The sequence below is a fragment of the Molossus molossus genome, unplaced genomic scaffold, assembly GCF_014108415.1.
Source record: "Molossus molossus isolate mMolMol1 unplaced genomic scaffold, mMolMol1.p scaffold_m16_p_8, whole genome shotgun sequence".
Classification (NCBI taxonomy): domain Eukaryota; kingdom Metazoa; phylum Chordata; class Mammalia; order Chiroptera; family Molossidae; genus Molossus; species Molossus molossus.
The window spans coordinates 23,378,874-23,400,820 of record NW_023425402.1 but is presented as its reverse complement, the minus strand read 5'-3'; the positions used below and the strand labels follow the sequence as shown (position 1 = coordinate 23,400,820).

General features: G+C 36.2%; 1 protein-coding gene across 3 annotated transcripts in view; it reads right to left on the bottom strand.

Moving 5' to 3' along the window:
- The window catches only part of FBXO9 (F-box protein 9), a 30,742-nt gene that overhangs the window by 2,302 nt on the left and 6,493 nt on the right, over positions 1-21,947 (bottom strand). For all 3 annotated transcript variants that reach the window (XM_036248507.1, XM_036248508.1, XM_036248509.1), the window contains exons 4-12: positions 19,177-19,234; positions 17,690-17,789; positions 14,849-14,979; positions 13,719-13,833; positions 6,216-6,334; positions 5,907-5,997; positions 5,150-5,245; positions 4,741-4,834; positions 3,029-3,180 (exon numbers count right to left, since the gene is read on the bottom strand). In XM_036248507.1, the coding sequence (XP_036104400.1) occupies positions 3,029-3,180; positions 4,741-4,834; positions 5,150-5,245; positions 5,907-5,997; positions 6,216-6,334; positions 13,719-13,833; positions 14,849-14,979; positions 17,690-17,789; positions 19,177-19,234 (956 nt within the window). The remainder of the gene's footprint in view (positions 1-3,028; positions 3,181-4,740; positions 4,835-5,149; positions 5,246-5,906; positions 5,998-6,215; positions 6,335-13,718; positions 13,834-14,848; positions 14,980-17,689; positions 17,790-19,176; positions 19,235-21,947) is intronic.

Sequence of the window (21,947 nt, the reverse complement as noted above, 5' to 3'; positions counted from 1 at the left end):
CCTAACTCAAGGGTTCAGGATGGCTGTATAGGAGGGCGTTGAGCTTGCCTCCCCCCAAAGACGTATCACAAGAATACCTAGAATTAGAGCAACTCGTCCTGAGACACAACTGAGGGCCGAATGAAGAGCATCTGCACACCAAACGAGAGACCACACAGAGAAGGCGGGAACCGCAAGAGCACCGGGAGCTGAGGGAAGCATGGAGCCTGGAGGAGCGGGAGCCGCAGCATGTGCACAGGGGCCCCTGTGCAGGCCAGAGAGACTGGCATGACATAGTCCAAGTATGAAAAGCAAAGATCTATAACCAGGATTACTCTACTCAGTAAGGCTATCATTTAGAATCAAAGAGAGATAAATAGCTCCCCAGACAAGAAAAAGTTAAAGGAGTTCATCATCACTAAACCAGTATAACAAGAAATGTTAAAGGGACTTCTTTAAGAAGAAAAAAATATGAATAATACAATGGCAATAACTATATACCTGTCAATAATTACTTTAAATGAAAGTGGACTAAATGCTCCAATCAAAAGTGATTGTGGGCCTGGCTGGTGGCTCAATGGATTGAGTATTGTCCCATGGATTGAGAGGTCCTGGTTCAATTCCCAGCCAGGACATAAGCCTGGGGGTTTCGGGCTCGATCCCCAGTGGGAGGGATGTAGAAGGTAGCTGATCGATGTTTCTCTCTCACACTGATGTTTCTAGCTCTCTCTTCCTTCCTCTCTCTCTAAAAAACCAAAATCATATAACAAGACCCGTACATATGTTGCCTACAAGAGACCCATATCAGATCAAAAGACACACAGACTAAAGGGATGAAAAGAGAGATTTCATTCAAATGGAAACAAACACACAAAAAAGCTGGGATAGCAATACCTGTATAAGACAAAACGGACTTTAAAACAAAGGCTGTAACAAGAGACAAAGAAGGGCCCAACAATTCTACTTCTGAGTATTTATCTGAAGAAACCCAAAACACTAATTCAAAAAGACATGTATGTACCCCTATACTCACTGCAGCATTATTTACAATAGCCAAGATATGGAAGCAACCCAAGTGTCCACAGATAGATGAATGACTGAAGATGATGTAGTACATATATATAATGAAATATTATTCAGCCATATAAAAGAATGGTATCTTACCATTTATGACAGCATGGTTGGACCTAGAGGGTATTATGCTAAGTGAAATTAGAGAAAGATAAATACCATATGATTTCACTTATATGTGGAATCTAAAAAACAAACAAAACAGAAACAAACTCATAGATACAGAGAACATTCTGATGGTTGCCAGATAGAAGGGGGGTTGAGAGGATGGGTAAAAAAGGGAAAGAGATTAAGATGTATAAATTGCCAGTTATAAAAACAGTCATGGAGTGGAAATTATCTATAGAGAATACAGTCAATAATATTGTAGTAACTATGTATGGTGTCAGAGAGATAACTAGACTTATCGGGGTGATTACTTCGTAAGTTTTAGAAATCTATAATCACTATGTTGTACACCTGAAATAATGTAATATTGTATGTCAATTAAAATTTAAAAATTACTTAAAAGTAGCCTTGGCCAGTTTGGCTCAGTGGTTAGAGTGTCGGCCTGCGGACCAATGACTCGCCGGTTCAATTCCAGTCAAGGGCACGTACCTTGACTGCGGTTCTTCCCCAGCCCTGGTCGGGGTCAGCGGGAGGCAACCAGTTGATGTGTCCCTCTAATGTCAATGTTTCTCTCTCTCTCTCTCTCTCTCTCTCTCTCTCGGGGTCAGCGGGAGGCAACCAGTTGATGTGTCCCTCTAATGTCAATGTTTCTCTTTCTCTCTCTCTCTCTCTCTCTCTCTCTCTCTCTCTCTCTCTCTCTCCCCCTCCCTCCCTCCCTCCCTCCCTCCCAGTCTATCTGAAGATAAATAGAAAAATATCCTTGGGTGAGGATTTTTTAAAAAATTATTTAAAAATAAAAACTAATAAAATAGCAAAAAAAAAACAACCTTGCCATTTGCAACATGGATGGACCTAGGGGTTATTACATTAAGTAAAATAAGTCAGAGAAAAATACCACATGGTTTAACTTACATGTGGAATCTAAAGAACAGAAACAAACAAAACAGCACCAGACTCATAGACACAGAACAGACCAATGGTTGCCCAAGGGAAGGGGTTGAGGGAAGGGTGTAGACATGAAGGGGAACATAATCAATACTGTGGTAAGTTTACATGGTGACAGATGGTTACTAGAATTATTGTAGTGATCACACTGTAAAGTACATAAAGGTCAAATCACTATACTGTACACCTGAAACTAATATAATATTGTGTACCAAGCAGGTATATGGGTCTTCACTGCAAAATTCTTTCAACTTTTCTGTATGTTAAAAGTTTTCATAATAAAGTGTTAGAAAATAAAGAATAAAACAAAGACAATAGTGGAATACAATTGTAGTAATTGAAAATAAGGTTTTGAAGAACATTTAAAGATATTAAGCATGATTATGTAAAATAAAATATAAAAAAATAATCCTCCTCATAGAACAAAGAGCTTTAGATAGGAACCACCTGATAGAGTTCTTTGGGATACAAGTGATCTTTTCAGCAGACTTACTTTCCTAACTAGTTTTGTTAAAATCAGTGTATAATCCCTGAGGATAAACCAAATGGAAATAAAGTAAAAAATGGTAAGATAAACATGGAAGAAAAAAGATCTGGTGTTTTAAAACAGCTTTGAATAAATCAACACATAAACAACTTAGGAGGGTGACTACCATTCTGCTCTGGGACACTGCGCTCGTTCCAGGTGGTGGTGCCCCCCACACTCCCGTGGGCACTGTGAGAACCACGGATGAGGCATTTCCTGGCCCACTTTCAGTTTCAGTTTTTTTCATTCTGGCCATTTTCTGGGTTTGCAGAGTAGTACTGTACTCTGGTTTTGTAATATTAACTCAGGGGAATTCAAAACCTATGTGAGAGTTTCCTAAACCTGACATGAAGCATACATTTATTCTGTAACCTTGGTATTTTTATTGCATTCACCTACTTGTACGTAATGTGACAAGAATGATGTATCCAGATGAGTTTGTTGAACCTCTGGTGGCCACTGGAACACAGTTGTAACCCCACATGAAAACTCTGGTCTGCCTCTTGTACAGGGACACGGCGAAAGTATCTGTATTTATAGTCAAGTGGTTTCTGTAAAAGAAAAGGTACATGGACTACAGTAAAACCTCACTTCACTGAGGTTTCATTACTATAAGCATATTTATAGGAATGTATTGTACAAGAACAACATAACATCCGTACACAGTAGAGTTGTCTTGCATATCAAATGTGTATGAGTGTCTTGAAAATGTTAAGCACTCTAAAAACATAAGTTATTTTCCCCTCATCATCATCTCAGTAAATCATCATCATAACCCCAAGTACTAAATATAATTGTATTATTGCTATGTAATGGCTGAAGAAATGAAGACCCAGGCTGGTCAAACGAGTTAACCCAAGTTACACAGCAGTTTCAGATGGGAGTTAAGACTTAAGACTTCTGTCTCCTATCTCAAAGACCAGTATTTCCTTCTACTTGAAAACAACTGAGAATTTTTGAAGAAAGAAAATGATAAATTGGTGAAGACTGCAGAAAAAGCACAGAGTTCAACTTATTTTTTGCAATAACAGTAAAATAGTCAATGGAGAAACAGATATGACAAGCTTCATTAGAATCACACTTCTGCAAATCTGCTCCTAAAAACATAAAAATATCAATACCACATACGGTTTCATTGTATCATATTCTGAAGAGAAAATGGGTATTCTATGTGGGAGTTCCTAAATTCTTATTAGATAAAACTTAAACAACTAGGGCCTCACAAATTCCCCAATTCTGACCTCAGGAAACTAATGGCCAAGGTCACAGTCGCAGCAACTATCTCTGCTGCTCAGACTGTTGCCCCAGATTTTAGGAACCTGCCAGAGCCAGGCAGAGAAATAACAACAGATGGCCACCAAGCGATAGGAGCAGGACTCTCGGAGAACCCTACCCTAAACTATCTCAACACATAAAGCTAGAGAAGGGGGTGGGGGACCTCTTTCAAATCCTACACTAATTTATAAAAGCAATAGGCTGGTATTTATTATAACTTCCTCACAACTGACTTCTAGGATACACATGGTTTTCAACCAGGACTAAAAAATGCACACGAAGAAAGGTTGTAAAGAAAACTAGGCACTCCATCTGTTAAAAAAAAGTTTGAAGCCCTCTAGAGTGTAATAATCCAGCAATCACATTTGCTTGGATTTTTTTTCTTTTGCAAGTATAGGAAGAAGGACATTATCTTACATTAGCTTATTTCCCATAGAAATGAAATTCTCTATATGAACATCTTTGAAAGAATTACCCATCTGAGCTAATTTAGGAAGAAAGTCCCTTGTAATTCAAAATGAAAAGAGCAAAAAAAAACATACTCAGTTATCATTTTACTGTTTACAGGACATTTGGCTTTACATTTGCACATGTGAAAAATCTGGATCAGAAAAAGAAACCATTTGGAGAAAAACAAGCAAGCTGATCCAATAGAAAATAATCACATTTCAGAAAACCCTCCAGCCTTCTTTAAAGATGCTGTAAGTCAACATACATGTTGTGTAATAGTATAAATAATAAAACACTATATTTTTATCCTTTCTAATCAAGAATGTTTGAATGAACAGGGTATTAAAATAAAAAAGAAAACTGCCAGGTCAACCTTATATACTCACTTCTTCTTTTTTCTTAGTTATCACAGCAAATACTTTGGTCTGATTGTCTGTATCTTGTGACAAGCGATAATGACCCAGTAGAACTGCATCAGTTCTAAAAATTAAAAAAATATACTTTAAATCTATTAATCAGTTATTATATGTATTTAGGTAATCTAGGAAGTAATGGATTACAATAGTGTTTAAACAACTTGCTCAGAAGAATCAACTAGGATGTGAGTTAACTTAGTTTCCAAGGCCCGAGAGTCCTCTTTAGGGAAGAGGTGCAGGGATGGGTCTTTCACAAATGTCCACCCAGTGACTGCTTTTTAAGTCATCCAGTAGTAAGTTAAGGAAACACATAATTACATTAACCTGCAAGTAACCATACAAAATGTGAACTGAACAGAAAACTACGGAAAAGTACTACCTGGTGTTCCGAGTTCTTAAGCGAGGAACCATGGACTGAGGCTCCTCTGGGGTTGTCAACATCAGCACATGGCCATCAGGAAAGAATCTTATGTACCTGTGTAGAGAGAACACCAGGAAACAACACACAGGCATAAAACATGTCCTTCTTCACTGGTACCTAAACCTCGGCACTGCATGAAACCTAATACCGTGGGCCAAAGAACGGGCCAAACAGCATTAAAATGTGACTGAGAGCCTGTGAGGCCAGCAACAAAGAACTAAAGGCAGTTTATTATCTTCCTTAGAGGGAACTGTTGAACTTTCAGTTTCACTCACTGAATAAAATTGTTACATTAAATATTACTGTATTAAAGTTCTGTATGTTTTTTCCTAAAGCACTAATTAATGTCAAACAAAAGTGAAATCTCGTAATACACAGTAGCTAACATGTCTACTAACTTCTCACTGACAGTATTATGTGATGAACAATAAGGCTGAATAAGAACATAAGCTATTGGAAAAGGCAAATGAGTACACCTAGGACAAAAGACAAGGAAGAACTCTAAAATATAAAATGACTCTTAGATTTGGAGGTTAGGAGGAAGTCAATTTGTAGTAACCCACTGGTTCTTTGAGTACCATTCATTCCTATTATAATATTGGAAGGCCATATTGTGGATAAATGCAAAAGCCACAGAGAACAGATGTCCAATAACTAATGAACTAATACTTGGAGAGAGAGAATTTTTCACTCACTCAGTTTACTACAGTTGTACCTGTAATATTCCACTTGGTGCCAGGCTCTATAGAAACCATCAAGAGACTGTTCCCCTTGACGAATATATGTGGTTTTACTGATATACACTCCTATAAAAAAGAAACATTTTTTAATGAATTAAGAACATAATACATTGAAAAGATTTTAAATTAAAGTCATAGCACATTTCTGGCTTCATTTTAATTGTAGTTTCCTTTAGATATGCTCATGATACTTAAGGTCTGTTACAGAAAACTAAGACTGCGTATTTATCAAAATCAGCATGATAGATCACTATTTCTCTTGAGTTCTAAAGGGTTCAACTTACCATCAAACCGAACACGGGGCCTTTCTAGAAACATCTCTCTCCAGGATGTGTATGGAACAAGTTTAATACAGCTTCTGCCCCAAACTTTCAAGCAGGCCAAACGCCATATTTCAGGGTCTCTAAGTAATAAAATTACAACATCAATATATATAAAAGGCTAAGTCCCTATATGCAGAAACAGTCCTGCTACCAGCCATCTTCTACTCAGCAAGTGTGTGTGGAGCGCCTGCCAGGCACTGTCCTGGGCACCTGAGACAGACTGATAGACAAAGGCCTTGCTCTTTCACTGGTGGGAAAGCAAGAAAACAGAGAGGAAGTTTTAGGTAATGTGTTTGGGGCAAAAATAAACAAAGCAGGGTAAACAAAGACATGGTAGTGGGGAAATAAAGACTATTTTAGATAGTGGCCAAGAGAGGCCCCTCTGGACAGGTGATGAAGAAGAGTACCCTGGGTAGAAACCACAGCAAGTGCAAGACCCTCAGGTGGGAGTGTGACTGGTGTGCTCTACAAGGAGCAAGAAGGGCCACGTGGTTGCAGCAAAGTGAGCAAGTGAAGTATAGACTATATAATTTGAGGGGTAGTCAGGGGCAGGTGAGGTCCTAGTTTATAGGTGGGAGTGGTTGTTAAGTAAGATAGAGGTCATTGCAGGATTTTGAGCATGACTTATGCTTTTAAAAGATGACTTGGGGAGAGGTCCAAGATTGTGGCATAAGAGGATGCTGAATTCATGCCCTCCTGTGAGCAAACTCAAATATACACATATACAATGAGCAATTACTCCTATGAGACAACTGAGGGCTGAATAAACAGCTTCTGAACAACAAGCAAGAGAAAGAGATACATAGAGAAGACTGGGAAACCACAGGAGACCTCTGGGAGCTGTGGGATCTGTCTGAGCTGGATGAGCTGGTGAGCACCATTGTTTATGTCTCCCGCCACTTTGATAGGGCGGACAGGGGCTTTACTTGGGTGCTTTGGCCTACCTGCAAGATCATCACAGTGAGTTCCCAGCTACATTACCCAGAGCCTTATGCCTCCAAATAAAGGGAGCTAACAGGAAAAACAGGGCATCATACACACCTGCTGGCCTCCCTACAGGGAGCCACTCCAACCCCTTAAGCCAGTATTCCCAGTGCTGTAAGTACCTGACCCACTCCAACCAACTTCCTAAAACTACCCAGCAATAAAGCCCACACTGAGATCATTCTACACAAGACCACTTTCTGTACAACAACAGGAGAGATTGTACAGAGAAGGCTAGGGAGCCACGGGAGCTCTCTGGGTCGGAGATGCTGGTGAGAGCCATTGTTTATGTCCCCCTCTACCTCTATAGAGTGAGCGGGGGCTCTACCCAGGTGCTCAAACATATCTGCAAGGTCACTGCAGCACATTCCCAGATGTATTGCCGAGCACATTTTGCCCCTGAACAAGGGAACAAGCAGGATTAACAGGGCATTACTACCTGCATTTGGCCTCCCCACCCAGAGCTTCTAAACTTGGTAGACTGACCAGTGTCCTGGATACCTTAGTATCTGCTCAGCTCCTACTGGCCTGTCAAAACCACCTGGCACACAGAACCTATACAAAAGCCATTTCTATATAAAGTCACTTTCAAAACTGGAAGAAATAGCTATTGTGTCTAATACATTCAAATGAACATGGAAAGTCAAACAAAATGAAAGAAACAGAATCTTTCTCAAGTAAAGGAAAAAGAAAATTTCCCAGAAAAAAAACAAAACAAAACACTAAGAGAACAGAGGTAAGTAATTTGCCTAATAAAGAATTAAAAAAAAGGTCTTAAGGATGCTCACCAAACTTGAGTGTGAAATAGAGGAACTCCAGGTGAACTTCAATGAGAAGGTATAATAAAGAAACAGGGAGACATGAAGAATACAACTGACATGAAAGACACATTAGAAGGAATCAATAGCAGATTACCTGATACAGAAGAAAAGATCAGACCTGAAAGACAGACTGGTGGAAATTTACAGCAAATCAGAACAGCAAAATGAGAAAAATTTAAAAAACAAAACAAGGATAGTGTAAGGGACCTCTGGGATAACCATCAAGTGCTCAAACATTTCCATTCTAAGGATCCCAGAAGGAGAAAAAGAGAAAGGAACAGAAATCTTATTTAAAGAAATAATGGCTGAAAGCTTTCCTTACCTGGGAAAGAAAACAGACATCCAGGTCAAGGAAGCACACAGAGTTCCAAACTAGATGACCCAAATAGACGCACATCAAGACATATTGTAATTAAATGATAAAAGTTAAAGACAATGAGATAATATTGAAGGAAGCAAGAGAAAAACAAGTTAAATACAAAGAAACCCCATATGCCTATCAGCTGATTTCTCAGCAGCAACTTTACAGGCTAGAAGGGAGTGGAAGGATATCTTTAAAATGTTGAAAGAAAGGAACCTACAGCCTAGATTAAGTTACCCAGCAAGGTTACCATTCAGATTTAAAGTAGAAATAGTTTCCCAGACAAGCAAAAACTAAAGTTCATTATCATTAATCTGGTTTTACAAGAAATATCCAATGGTCGTCTCTAAGCAGAAAAGGAAAGGCCATAACCAGAAATAAAGTATAAGAAAAAAATAAATCTAACAAGTAAAGCCAAATATTTAATAGAGATCAGACATTTTAAAAAGCTACTAAGAAGGTCAAAAGAAAAAAGTATCAAACTCAACTCAAACTAGAATAAGTAGTTAGGAGATACAAAACACAAAATGATCTAAAACATGGCACTGACACCATAAAGCGTGGAAGGGGGGAAATAATCATTATAGACTACATTCAAACTAAATGCCTATCTGCTTAAAATAGAATGATATATACAAACCTCACAGTAACCACTAACCAAAAACCTACAAAAGATATACAAAGAATATGAAAAAAGAAACCCAAACAAAATACTAGAGAAAACTATCAAACCACAAGGGAAGAGATCAAGAGAAGAAAGGAAGAGAGAAAAACTATAAAAACAACCAAAAAAAAAAAAAATGGCAGTAAGTACATACTTATCAATAATTACTTTAAATTTAAATGGATTAAGTATCCAATAAAAAGACACAGGGTAGCTGAACAGATCAAAAACATGACCCCCATCTATATGCTGCTTATAAGAGATTCACTTCAAATTAAAAGTCACATACAGACTGAAAGTAAAGGAATGGAAATAGATATTTCTTGCAAATAAAAACAAAAAGAAAGCTGGGATAGCAATACATCAGACAAATACATTGTAAAACAAAATAATGTAAAAAAGACAAATAAAGACATTACATAATTATAAAGAAGTCAAGCCAAGAAGAGAGTATAATGATCTTATTGTCTACACACCCAACATAGAAGCACCTCATGCTTTAAAGCAATTATTACTAGACATAAAGGGAGAAATCCATAGTAATACAATAATAGTAAGGGGTTTTAATTACCCCATTCACATCAATGGATACATCATTCAGATGAAAAATGAATAAGAAAATAATGGCCTTAAGTATCTCACTAGAAAAGATTGACTTAATAGATATTTATAGAACATTTTATCCAAAAACAGCAGAATACACATTTTTCAAGTGCACATGAAACATTCTCAAGAATAGATTACAAGCCACAAAATAAGTCTCAATAAATTCAAGAATACTGTAATCATATCAAGCATCTTTTCAGACCACAATGACATGAAAGGAGAAATCAACTACAGGAAGAAAACTAGAAAAAGCACAAATACATGGAGACTAAACATGGTACTAAACAACAAATAAATCAAAGACAAAATGAAAATACAACTATTCCAAATTTATGGGATGCAGTTAAGGCAGTTCTAAAAGGGAAGCTCATAGCGACACAGGTGTACCTTAAGAAGTAAGAAAAGTCCCAAATAATCTAATTCTACTTTTAAAGGAACGAGAAAAAGAACAAACACCACACAAAATCCAAAGTAAACAGAAAAAAGAAAGTAGTTAAAATCAGAGCAGATATAAACAAAATAGAAATGAAAAAACCAATAGAAAAGATAATGAAACTAAGAGCTGTTCTTTCAAAAGATAAACCTTTAGACAAACTCATCAAGAAAAAAGGACAAAGCCCAAATAAATGCAATCAGAAATGAAATAGAAGTTGCAACTAATACCAGAGAAATAAAAGACTCATTAAAGAATACTATGAACAATCATATACCAACAAACTTGACAATCTGGAAGAAATGAATAAATTTCTACAAGTATATAATCTTCCAAGACTGAACCAAGAAATACAAAATCTAAACAGACCAATTACTAGCAATGAAATTGAAGCAGTAATAAAAAAAAACAACAACCTCCCAACAAATTAAAAGTCCAGGAACAGACAACTTCACAGGTGAATTCTACCAAATAGTCAAAGAATTAACACCTATCTTTCTTAAACTATTTCAAAAAAGTGAATAGGAAGAACTGCTTCCAAACTCATTCTACAAAGCCAGCATTACCCTGATACCAAAATCAAACAAAGACATTAACAAAAAAAGAAAATTATAGGTCAATATCCTTGATGAACACAGATGTAAAAATTCTCAACAAAATATTAACAAACCTTACTTAACAACACATTAAAATATACCATGACCAACCAAATGAGATTCTTTCCAGGAATGCAAGATTGTTCAACATCCATAAATCAATATGATACATCACATTAATTCAATAGCTGCAGGAAAACACTTGACAAAATTCAACATCCTTTTATGATAAACATTCCCAACAAAGTGGGTGTAGAAGGAACATATCTCAACATAATAAAGGCTGTATATGACAAACCCACAGCTAATATCATACTCAATGGTGAAAATTTGAATACTTTTTCTCTAAGATCAGGAATAAGACAAAGATGTCTACTACTACCACTTCTATTCAGTACAGTATTAAAAGTTCTAGCCCAGAAATCAGACAAGAAAAAGAAATAAAAGGCATCCAAACCAGCAAAAAAGAAGTAAAAGTTATTATGTGCAGGTTCCATACTACTATACAAAGAAAACCCTGAAGACTCCCCCAAAATAAAACAACAAAACGCTATTAGAACTAATAAAGAATTCCGTGAAGTAGTAGGATTCAGAAGCAATATATCAATATACAGAAATCAATTGCATTTCTATACACCAATAACAAACCCCATCTATAATTGCATCAAAAAGCATAAAATATGTAGGACTACATTTAACCAAGGTGAAAGACCTGTACTCTGAAAATTGTAAGACACTGAAGAAAGAAAGCAAAGAGGACACAAATAAGTGGAAGGATATACCATGTCCACAAATTGGAAGGATAAATACTGTAAAAATGATCATACTACCCACAATCTACAGATTGAAGACAATCCCTATCAGAATATCAATGGCATTCTTCTCAGAACTAGAACAAATGATCCTAAAGTAAATACGGAATTTAAAAAAGGCTGTAAATAAGCAACCCTGAGAAAGAACAAAGTGGAATGTATCAAGTGCCTTGATTTCAAACTATACTACAAAGATATAATAATCAAAACAGTATGGTACTGGCACAAAAAGAGATGCATACATAGATCAACAGAACAAGAAAGAAAGCCCAGAAATAAACCCTTGTTTATATGTTCAATTACTTGACAAAGGAGGCAAGAATATATAATAAAGAAAAGACAGTCTCTTCAAGAAGTGGTGTGGAAAAAGCGAACCACTCTCTAACACTATATACAAAAATGAACTAAAAATAGATCAAAGATTTAAATGTCAGATCTAAAACCATTAATACTTCCAGAAGAAAACATGTGTATTAAACTCTTAAGACATTGCTCTCAGCAATATCTTTTTGGATATGTCTCCTCCAGCAAGGGCAATAAAAACAAATGGGATTACATCAAACTAAAAAGTTTTTGCAGAGCAAAGGAAACCATCAACAAAACAAAAAGTCAACCTACTGAATGAAAGAAGACATTTGCCAATGAAACATACAATAAGGGGTCAATGTCCAAAACAGATAAGAAACTCATAAAACAGCAAAAAATACAAAAATCTAATTAAAAAATGTATATACAATGGAATATTATTCAACAACAAAAAAAGAATGAAATTTTGCCATTTGTGACAACATGGATGGACCTAAAGGGTTTTTATGCTAAGTGAAATAGTCAGAGAATGACAAATACTGTATGATATCACTTATATTAAAAAAAACTAAACAAAACAGACCTACAGATATAGAAATCAAGCTGATTGTTGCCAAAGGGGAGGGGAGGTGGGAGGATAGAACAAAAAAGAAGAAAAATAAAAGATCACTCTGGTGATTTATGGAGAATATGTTTCAGGTTTGTAAGACTGGAAGCAAAGACCACATGGGATGCTACCACCGTAATCCAGACTTGACATAATGGTGTCTGAACCAGACTGTACTCTAGAGTAGTAGTAAAATGGTCAGACTGGAGATATATGTTATAGGTAGTGCCAACAAGACTTTGTTACGGGATTAGTAGAGAAAGCAAAGTTAAAAGATGTACTGAATCTTCACGATTCTTATACAATTCAAAATATGTTTAACTTCATTTATAACATAAAATACTCAGTTTTAAAGATATAAAAACTACTAATATTTGAACCAGACTGCAAAAAGAGATCCCCTTCAAATTTATGTTGCAATGTGTATTTAAAATGTTCTTTAATGATTACTTTTATAACACATTAAGTTTTATCCCTGAAAATTTGTTTTTAAAATCAATTCCTTCTTTTTGTTTTGTCATGTATAATTAAAAGAGCTAATGAAGTAACAGTCCTAGAGACCTACATTTCAAAAGGTTAGTGGTAATCCACTAGATGTTTAATAGGTACTTGTTAAATAGAGTAGTACAAAGAATTACCAAAAACCAAAGACTTCAAGCAATTCAAATGTTTTAATCAAAAATATAAGACTTGAAATGAAATTAGTTATTTTAAAATAATGCATCTAAATTTTAAAAACTAAAGTTATATGAAAGGTCTAGATGCTAAGGACTAAGTACATATTTTTACATAAGATGCCCATGAAGTCTCAAATAATATTATACTAAACTATGGCTATTTTTCACACAGCACAATTTTAAAAGTATAGGGTAACTTTCAATGGACTAAAAGAAAATTCTAGTGCAATCAAAAAGTAAAACATTACCACTTAATTGTTTTAAGAGTAACTAAAAATGGCTTGAATATATATATATTTTTCAGCATGATTTCTTTTCCAAATCAGCTAAACTAGCATGCAAACTACTCCATGACTCTATGGAAGTAGTATGTGTGACCATATTATTCTATACCCTGGAAACCTAGTGCATTCCAGCCTTTAAATGCTAAGTAGTTTGAGAAAAATCACACTTGTATGGCTTAGCAAAATTGTTTTAGAATAGCTTTTACTTAGAACATCAATCAAGTTCTTTTATTAAAATTAGCAAAAGACCATATTGGCAAATTGGCAAAAGACCTTTTCACCACTTCCTGAGTTATTTTTAAAAAGTAAGTACCTGGCACAGATATAGAATCCTCTGCACACCTGTGACAACTGCTCTAATGATCTGAGGTCCAAATCACTAGACACCACCCATCGGAAGATGTACATCAGGACCTCCATTGGCAGCACTGCAAAAGAAAACCACCCTGTCAGTGACTCTCCTGTCATTCTACTGTCATGTTCTCCGGGCAGACACCTTTATATATTCCTACAGATTTGTGAATCACATCGTCAGTATTGCTCAAACGTACAGCATGAGTGTATTTAACTACCCAAAAGTAATAATGGTTCCTAACATCAAGACACCAATATCTTTGTTTTTTTCAGGAAAGAACAGATCTGAAGCTACTTTTATAAAGCACTCCTGTCCCTCAGAAGATCATTTTGCCACCAAGATATATTAAAATAAGTGTGTCAGAAAAATAGTCTACTGTATGTGTGTGATCTTCATTGCATTTAACAGTAAGTTATTTTCATCTTGAAAATTTCCAACTGTCCTCCTCTAAAAAGTCCCATAAACTAATTAAACACTTAACATATTAAAAAAAAACATTAATTTTTAAACATTCAGTCTATCTCAGGACAAGTGTTCAACGTGGCTGAAACACCTGAAATACCAGGATTCCTCCAATTTTCTTAGGACTGACCCCAACAGCTCAGACATTCACCCTCTTAGATCTTCAGTGAAAAAGTATGGCATCTTTGAACTACACTACAAACTCTGATCTCCTTTGGACTTTAAAAAGCTTATTAGTATACACAAACCATAATTATAACTAGATCTCCAATCATATTTTGAACTAGATTAGTTATCTGACCATGTAAGTTTGGGAATCTAAAATCTAAGGTTAAAGTATTTCTCACGGACTTATAACAATCATAAATTCTTTTTTTTTATCCTCACCCGAGGACATTTTTACATTTTTTGTTCAGATAGAGTGGAAGGAAGAGAGAGAGAGAGAGAAACATCGATGTGAAGGGACACATCGAGTGGCTGCCACCCGCACGACCAACCAGGGCCGGGGACAAACTGCAACCGAGGTACATGCCCTTAGCGGGAACTGAACCCGGGTCTCTCAGTACCGCAGGCAGACGCTCCAACCGCTGCGCCAAACCGGCCAGGGCACAATCATAAATTCTTACCTGATATATGAGTCTGACTGCTCTCAAGTTCGGGCTGACACAGTTTGAGCAAAGACTCCTGAAATGTGAGCTGCTGCTGGAAGTAGGACAACAGATCTGCCATCTTGCTGTCATCATCATTATCTTCAATGCTGCAAGAGGGAGGTGAATACACTAAGGGCCTCAGTCTATAAACATAAACTTAGAAACAAATTTTTCATGGTATTTTCAAATCTTCTTTAGAAAAGTCATCCAAAAGCAAACTTCTTACTGCTTTTTTCTTTGATGTGATAAAAGTTTGTCCTGCCTTGCAGAGGAGTACCGTAACAAGTCTTCTGAAGAAAAAACCTTAGCAATGTTAATTCCCACCCAGAAAGATTTCAAATATTGGGATACAGGTGTTGAAATTTAATTTACTACCTTCATTGTAGAGATTTCATGTGTTAATGAAAAAGATAATATCACATGATTTTTTAAATCTTATATAAACATACTCTTTTAAGTGACTGTAATCTATCTAATTGGATAAAAATAAAATATACAGATGTTATCTGAGGTACTTACCAAGGGTTTTCTAACAGATGTGCCTTATCACCCTACACTTAGAGAGGAAAATATGTAATTTAAAAATCTTAGCAGGGTCCACAAATCATCTACCAATATAAACAAATGTGTGGAGTTCTAGGAAAACATCTAGCTTTCCATGTTTGTTGAATGTAACCTTAAAAATGATCATACGTACAAAAAGGCTTGGATGAGGATGAAGTTAGAAAACTAGGAAAAACTTATTATAATACAACAAAGGGTGAGTGTGGCTGAGTCTAGATGGATTCAAGAGCTACTTTACCAACATTTTACAAAAAGCAAAAAAGAGCAGAGAGACTTTTAGGGCTTATTAGATCTGATTTAAAAAATTAATGTATCTTTGAAGAACTTCACAGCATCTGGGTCTATATAAAGGGATTGCACAGGAAAGAAATGCTTCTTTACTGTTTTAATACAAACTTTCTAAACAGCACTCGGAGTCTATTTATAAGACTGGCTAAGAACTGGGTCCAAATGCCTCTACCCAAAATTTAAAAATCTCAGAGGGAAGAAGGGAGGGGAGCAGGAAGTTATTAACCAAAGAATTTATATGCATAATCCATGAACACAGACAATGGTGCCATGAAGGGCTGGGGTAGGGCAGGAGCCAGATTGGGGGGTGGGGGGGAATGAGAGAAAAATGGAGGACATCTATATACTCTCAATAATAAAGTTTTTTTTTTTTTTTAAAAAGGCTTGATTCCTTTTAAATATGAACTACCTTACACTGTGAAATCTAATTTGGTGGACAACATTACGGCCCAAAAGTTCAAACAGGCAATTAATAATGACTTCATTGGGATGTTTCTAATTTGGCTTATCTAAAGCTTAAGTGTTAATACTATAAGCACTTAACAAGACACTGGCAATAAGCATATGTTATCAATAAAGATAACTTCTTGCCCTGGCCGGTTTGGCTCAGCGGTTAGAGCGTCTGCCTGCGGTCCGGAGAGACCCAGGTTCGGTTCCCGCTAAAGGCATGTACCTCGGTTGCAGTTTGTCACCGGCCCTGGTTGGTCGTGCGGGTGGCAGCCACTCGATGTGTCCCTTTCACATCGATGTTTCCCTCTCTCTCTCTTCCTCTCTCTCCCTCCCACTCTGTCTGTTCCAAAAAAATAGAAAAATGTCCTCGGATGAGGATTAAAAAATAAATAAATAAATAAAAATAAAGATAACTTAATTATTTCATGACAGAAGTATTATAATAGATAATATCTCATTACTAAAACTCTATTTTTCTAGGTGATGTTCATTTTAAACCTGACATTCTCTCATGGGTACAGATTCCCTTCCCTTCTATTATCAGCAAATTGGGCTTTTGAGGATAAATGGATTAAGCCAAAACAATTTTATAATTGTTTTGTAAAGAGCTTCAAAAATACTGACTTTAAAATGTTTTCTTGATCTCTGCCATATAAAACCATTAATGCTACCTTCATGACTGATTCAAGAGCTGGACACAATGAAATGTGGTTTCTTCTAGAAGTGCTTACATCCTGCACCAGTGTTTTTAAACCAACATTATAGTTAATAATATTCCACCTACATATCTTAAGAGAATAATAAACTAAGTCTTTTATAATTCAGCATTTTGCTAATAAAATGAAAAGTCCCCTTTTAAGTAAAAATGTACAGTTTCAAACATATACAAAAGGAGAAAGACTAGTGTAATGAAACCCTATGTACTCATCACCCAGTTTCAACCATTATTAACACTTTTTAGTTTTGGCCTAATTACATTTTGGCTGTGACTCTAAATAGGTTTCAGAAAGTTGAGCCCGGCTGGTGTGGCTCAGTGGTTGAGCGTTGAGCCATGCACCAAGAGGTCGCTGGTTCAATTCCTGGTCAGGGCACATGCCAGGGTTGTGGGCCCAATCCACAATGGAGGGCATGCAGGAGGCAGCCAGTAGATGTTCTCTCTCATTGATGTTTCTACCCCTCTTTCCCTCTCCCTTCCCCTTGCTCTGTAAAATGAATAAAAAAAATAAAAGTGAAAGTTGAAATAGGCCCTTTAATTTACTCCTTCAATAATCACTGTTTTTATTATAAAATGCTTTCATCACCTTATTTGTTTTGTTTAAAATGTGCATTTCTATATTTTAATCTTAAATTCCCTAATTAAAAAATGTCTATAACTTTATAAACATGGCTTTATACTAAAAATGATATGACTTAACAGAAAAGCACCATCTTCTTATCATGTTAAGAGTCAACAGGGCAAAGACGCTTTAATTTAACAAACTCTATGTATTACTGTCTATCAAATTATATACGCACTAGCTGTTTCCACCGCCATCACCATCTGGAGACCGGGTATAAGTAATCTTGAACTCTATATCAGGTACAAGTTGCATAGCCCTACGATAAAACTTGATGGCTAAAAGAAGAAATAAAGCTAAATTAGCTATGACCACACACGTTTGTCATTTCCTTTAATTACCCTTAACTGTGGTTTAATTTGGTAACTTTCTTTACAAACAGCCAAATTCCCTTTTTCTACATGCAACAATAGTTCAGTGAACAAACTTATTTCCAAACCTTACTACTCAGAAATAATCTTTCTTTTTCCTAAAGCTAACGTTATAGAAACTTAAGATGCTGCGTTTTACTCTTGTTTTGTAGTCCTTCCCATCTTTTCCCTTGGCCTCTTATATATTGTCAGAAGTGATCTTATGTGGATGTCCTTCTTCAGACTTGAACATGCAAATGCTACAACACCAACAAAAACACCTCCCCCACTCCCCCACCAAAAAAACTTTTAAGCAAATGTTTCTTTCTAAAACTCAGAGTTAAGGAAAATCAAATACTCCCTAGTGCATGGAATAAAGAAAAGAGTTTTTTTGAATTTATTCGTCAGATCCAACTTTAGTCCAGCTGCCTCTTATTTAGCTAAATAACCTTTAAAACCTGTTTGTTTTTCAACAAATCTCCTGGCCAGAGGGTTCCGAGTTATAATATTTAATAATGTCTTACGCAGAGAAATACCAGTAGAACATGGGGCTGTCGAGGCCAACTAGATGAAGTCTACTCAATTCAATACATTCTGCCATGTGTGTTTACTCTGGGTGAATCACACTGTACACTAAGTTGGAGACAAGAATCCTGCAAACGAATGAACACTACGAAGAGATTATTAATTGGACCGTTTTAATCTCTCAAAGTGAAAAATATCACTGCAGATATTTGCAAATAATACAGCAATTCTGAAAATGCTATTTTGGGGGCATATTCAAATGCCCCAATTAGCTTTACTATCACAAAATGAAAGCCCAATTACACACCTAACAGGGTAAATAACCCCATCACTTTCTTTACTTATGGACTGCTATTAGCTTACTAAAAGAAACGAAGTTAAAGGATATTCCTTTACAGATAACATCAATTAGGACCTAGAAAACATGTTCCTCAATGTATCCTTAATATTTCCCTCCCCTGAAGTAACTTCACCTATAAAACAAACATAACCTATTTTGAAGTGCCAGTATTTTTGAGACTTTAATAATGAAGAATACTAAAACCTCAATGTAAAAATAAAGTCATTTTACTCATCCTATGAATATTATATTTCTCAGCAAAATATTTTTGGGAAAGAGAGATGTTTATAGAAATACAATTTTTATTTTTGATATTTTAATAACCAATTTCAAATATAGAGAGACTTATGTTCTATATCAAATATACTCTAGTACAAAAAATTTCTAAGTAACAAAGAGTTGTTATTCAGCAATGTCATGACACTATGATCCAGGGTCCTGAGTTTTTACCTTCATAGAGAGCTCCATTTTGTTCTTCTTCTACTGCTTTTAGGAAGAGTTCTCGAGCCTGTGAAAAAGAAATGGTGAAAAAAAAATTTTGAAAACTGCTATTAAAAATGAGTTTGAGCCCTGGCCAGTTTGCTTCAGCAGTTATAGCACTGGCCCTCGGACCAAAGAATTGAGGGTTCAATTCCCGGTCAAGGGGATGTAACTGGGTAGCAGGTCTGCTCCCCGGCCTTGGCTAGAGTGGTGTGAGAGACAACCAACGGATGTGTCTCACACTGATGTTTCTCTCCCACCCCCACCCCCACTTTCCACTCTAGCTAAAAAATCAATGGAAATTGATTTTAGTGTGGCTCAATGGTTGAGCATTGACCCATGCACCAGGAGGTCACTGGTTAGATTCCCAGTCATGACACATGCCCAGGTTGTGGTGGGGGCACACAGGAGGCGGCCAATCGATGTTCTGGCTCACTGATGTTTCTCCCTCTCTCTCCCTCTCACTTCCTATCTCTCTAAAATCAATAAAGAAAAAAGAAAAAAGAAAGCTGACAGAACAACTTGTTTAAAAAAAAAAAAATCAATGAAAAAATGTCCTCAGGTGAAGACTAACAAAAAAATAGTTTGAATGGCAGAGAATAGTCTTTTCAACAAATGGTGCTAGAACAATTGGACATCCACAGGCAAAAGAATGAACCTCAGCCTAAACCTCACATCTTATATAAAAATTAACTTGAACATAGATCATGGACTTAAATGTAAAACTTGTTAAACTTTCAGGAAAATAATAATAAAGAAAATCTTCGAGACCTAGTAGTAAGCAAAATTCTTATACTTGACACCAAAAGCACAATCCATAAAAGTTGATAAACTGGACCTCATCAAATTTAAACACTTGTTCTGTAAAATACCCTGTAAAGAAGATGCAAAGACAACTATAAACTGAGAGAAAGTATTTATAAGCCACGTGTTCAACAACGGACTTATATTTAGAATACAAAATGAACTCTCAAAACTCAACAGTGAAAACCTAAGCAATCTAATTAGAAGACAAACAATATTTCACAGATGGAATAGCACATGAAAAGATATTCAGCATCATCACACATTAAGGAAATACAAATTAAAATTACAATGAAGTGCTGTGGCCAGTTTGGCTCAGCGGTTAGAGCGTTGGCCCGTGGACCAAGAGTCACGGGTTAGATTCTGGTCAAGGGCAAGAACCTCGACTGTGTCTCTCTCACATCGATGTTTCTCTATTTCTCCCTCTCTCCCTCCCACTGTATCTGAAGATAAATGGAAAAAAAATGTCCTCGGGTGAGGATTAATAAAAAAAATTACAATGAATTATTACTACAAACCTACCAGAATAGCTAAACTTAAAAAAATGACAATGCCAAATGCTGACCAGGATGCCAGCAGAGACACTGCACCACTCATACATGGCTGAAGGGAACATAAAATGGTGCAGACACTCAGCAAAACAGTTTGGCAGTTTCTTCTAACCAAAGATGCACTCACCTAGCAGTTACACTCTTAGGTCAGAGAAATGAAAACTTATGTTCATGCAAAAACTTGCACATGAACAGTCACAGCAGCTCTATACATAATAGCCAAAAACTGGAGAAAAACCCAAATACCCTTCAACTGGTGAATGGTTAAACAAATTGGGATATGTCCATAACATGCAATATTACTGAGCAATAAAAAGGAACTTTTGATACACACAACTTGAGTGGATCCCAAAGGAATTATGCTAATCTCAAAAGTGTATGATTTCATTTATATAATTTTTTAAATATTAAAAATACAGAAATAGAGAACAGATTAATGGTCGTCAATAGTTAGGAATGGCCAGGGAGGCAGGAGGGAAGGGAGAGTATAACCGTAAAGATATAGCAAGAGGGAGCCTTGTGGTGACAAAACAGTTGTGTATCTTTTTTTTTCCCGCAATTCCTTTCTAAGATTTCTACCTAAAGTCTTATGTGTTACAAGGTCTATTCCCAGTCCTGTGTGAGCCACATGAAGCTTGATTGTGGTGGTGGTCACATGAAGCTACACATTAAAAAAATTGTACATAACTATTGATATACATACACACAAAAGTACTTGTAAATGGGAAATCTGAATAAGTCCTGTGGATTGCACCAATGTTTATGTCTTGGTACTATAGCTATGTAAGATGTCGCCATCAAGGGAAAATAGGAGAAGGGTGCAGGAAACTTCCCTGTACCAGTGAATATATAATTATTTGAAAGTTAAAACAAAATAAAGATGGAAGTTTTCAGTTGTCATGGTAATGTCAATCATTTAATGGCAAATTACTTGTAAATAAAAACTTGGATCTGATGGTTGTGAGAATGACAACCTCCACGGAATAGGAAAATAATGAAAAGTAAGGTTGTGTACTATGCCCACTTCATGTGAATAGTAGCAAAGAAGTAAACAATTAGACAGCATCCAAAGTTTTTCAGTGTAAGCACAGAGTATGGAAATGGTTAATGCATCATTATAAATTTATTCAATTCAAAATATAACAAAATACTGCATTGAGACCTTTGGAAAGGTGTCAACATTTGGATAATTTTTTCCCCTTCAGTAATAAATTCAGAAGCATCAATCTTTTGGACACCAAGTGAATCTCAGGGGTCTATAAATTATCAGCTAGTTCCATGAAGACAATGTGCCAGTAGGAAAGAAACCTGTACGGACTGGTGATACCATCCAAAGTACCTAGAAGCAGTAAGGGAGGGATAAAATGGTATACTTGTCAAAGTTTT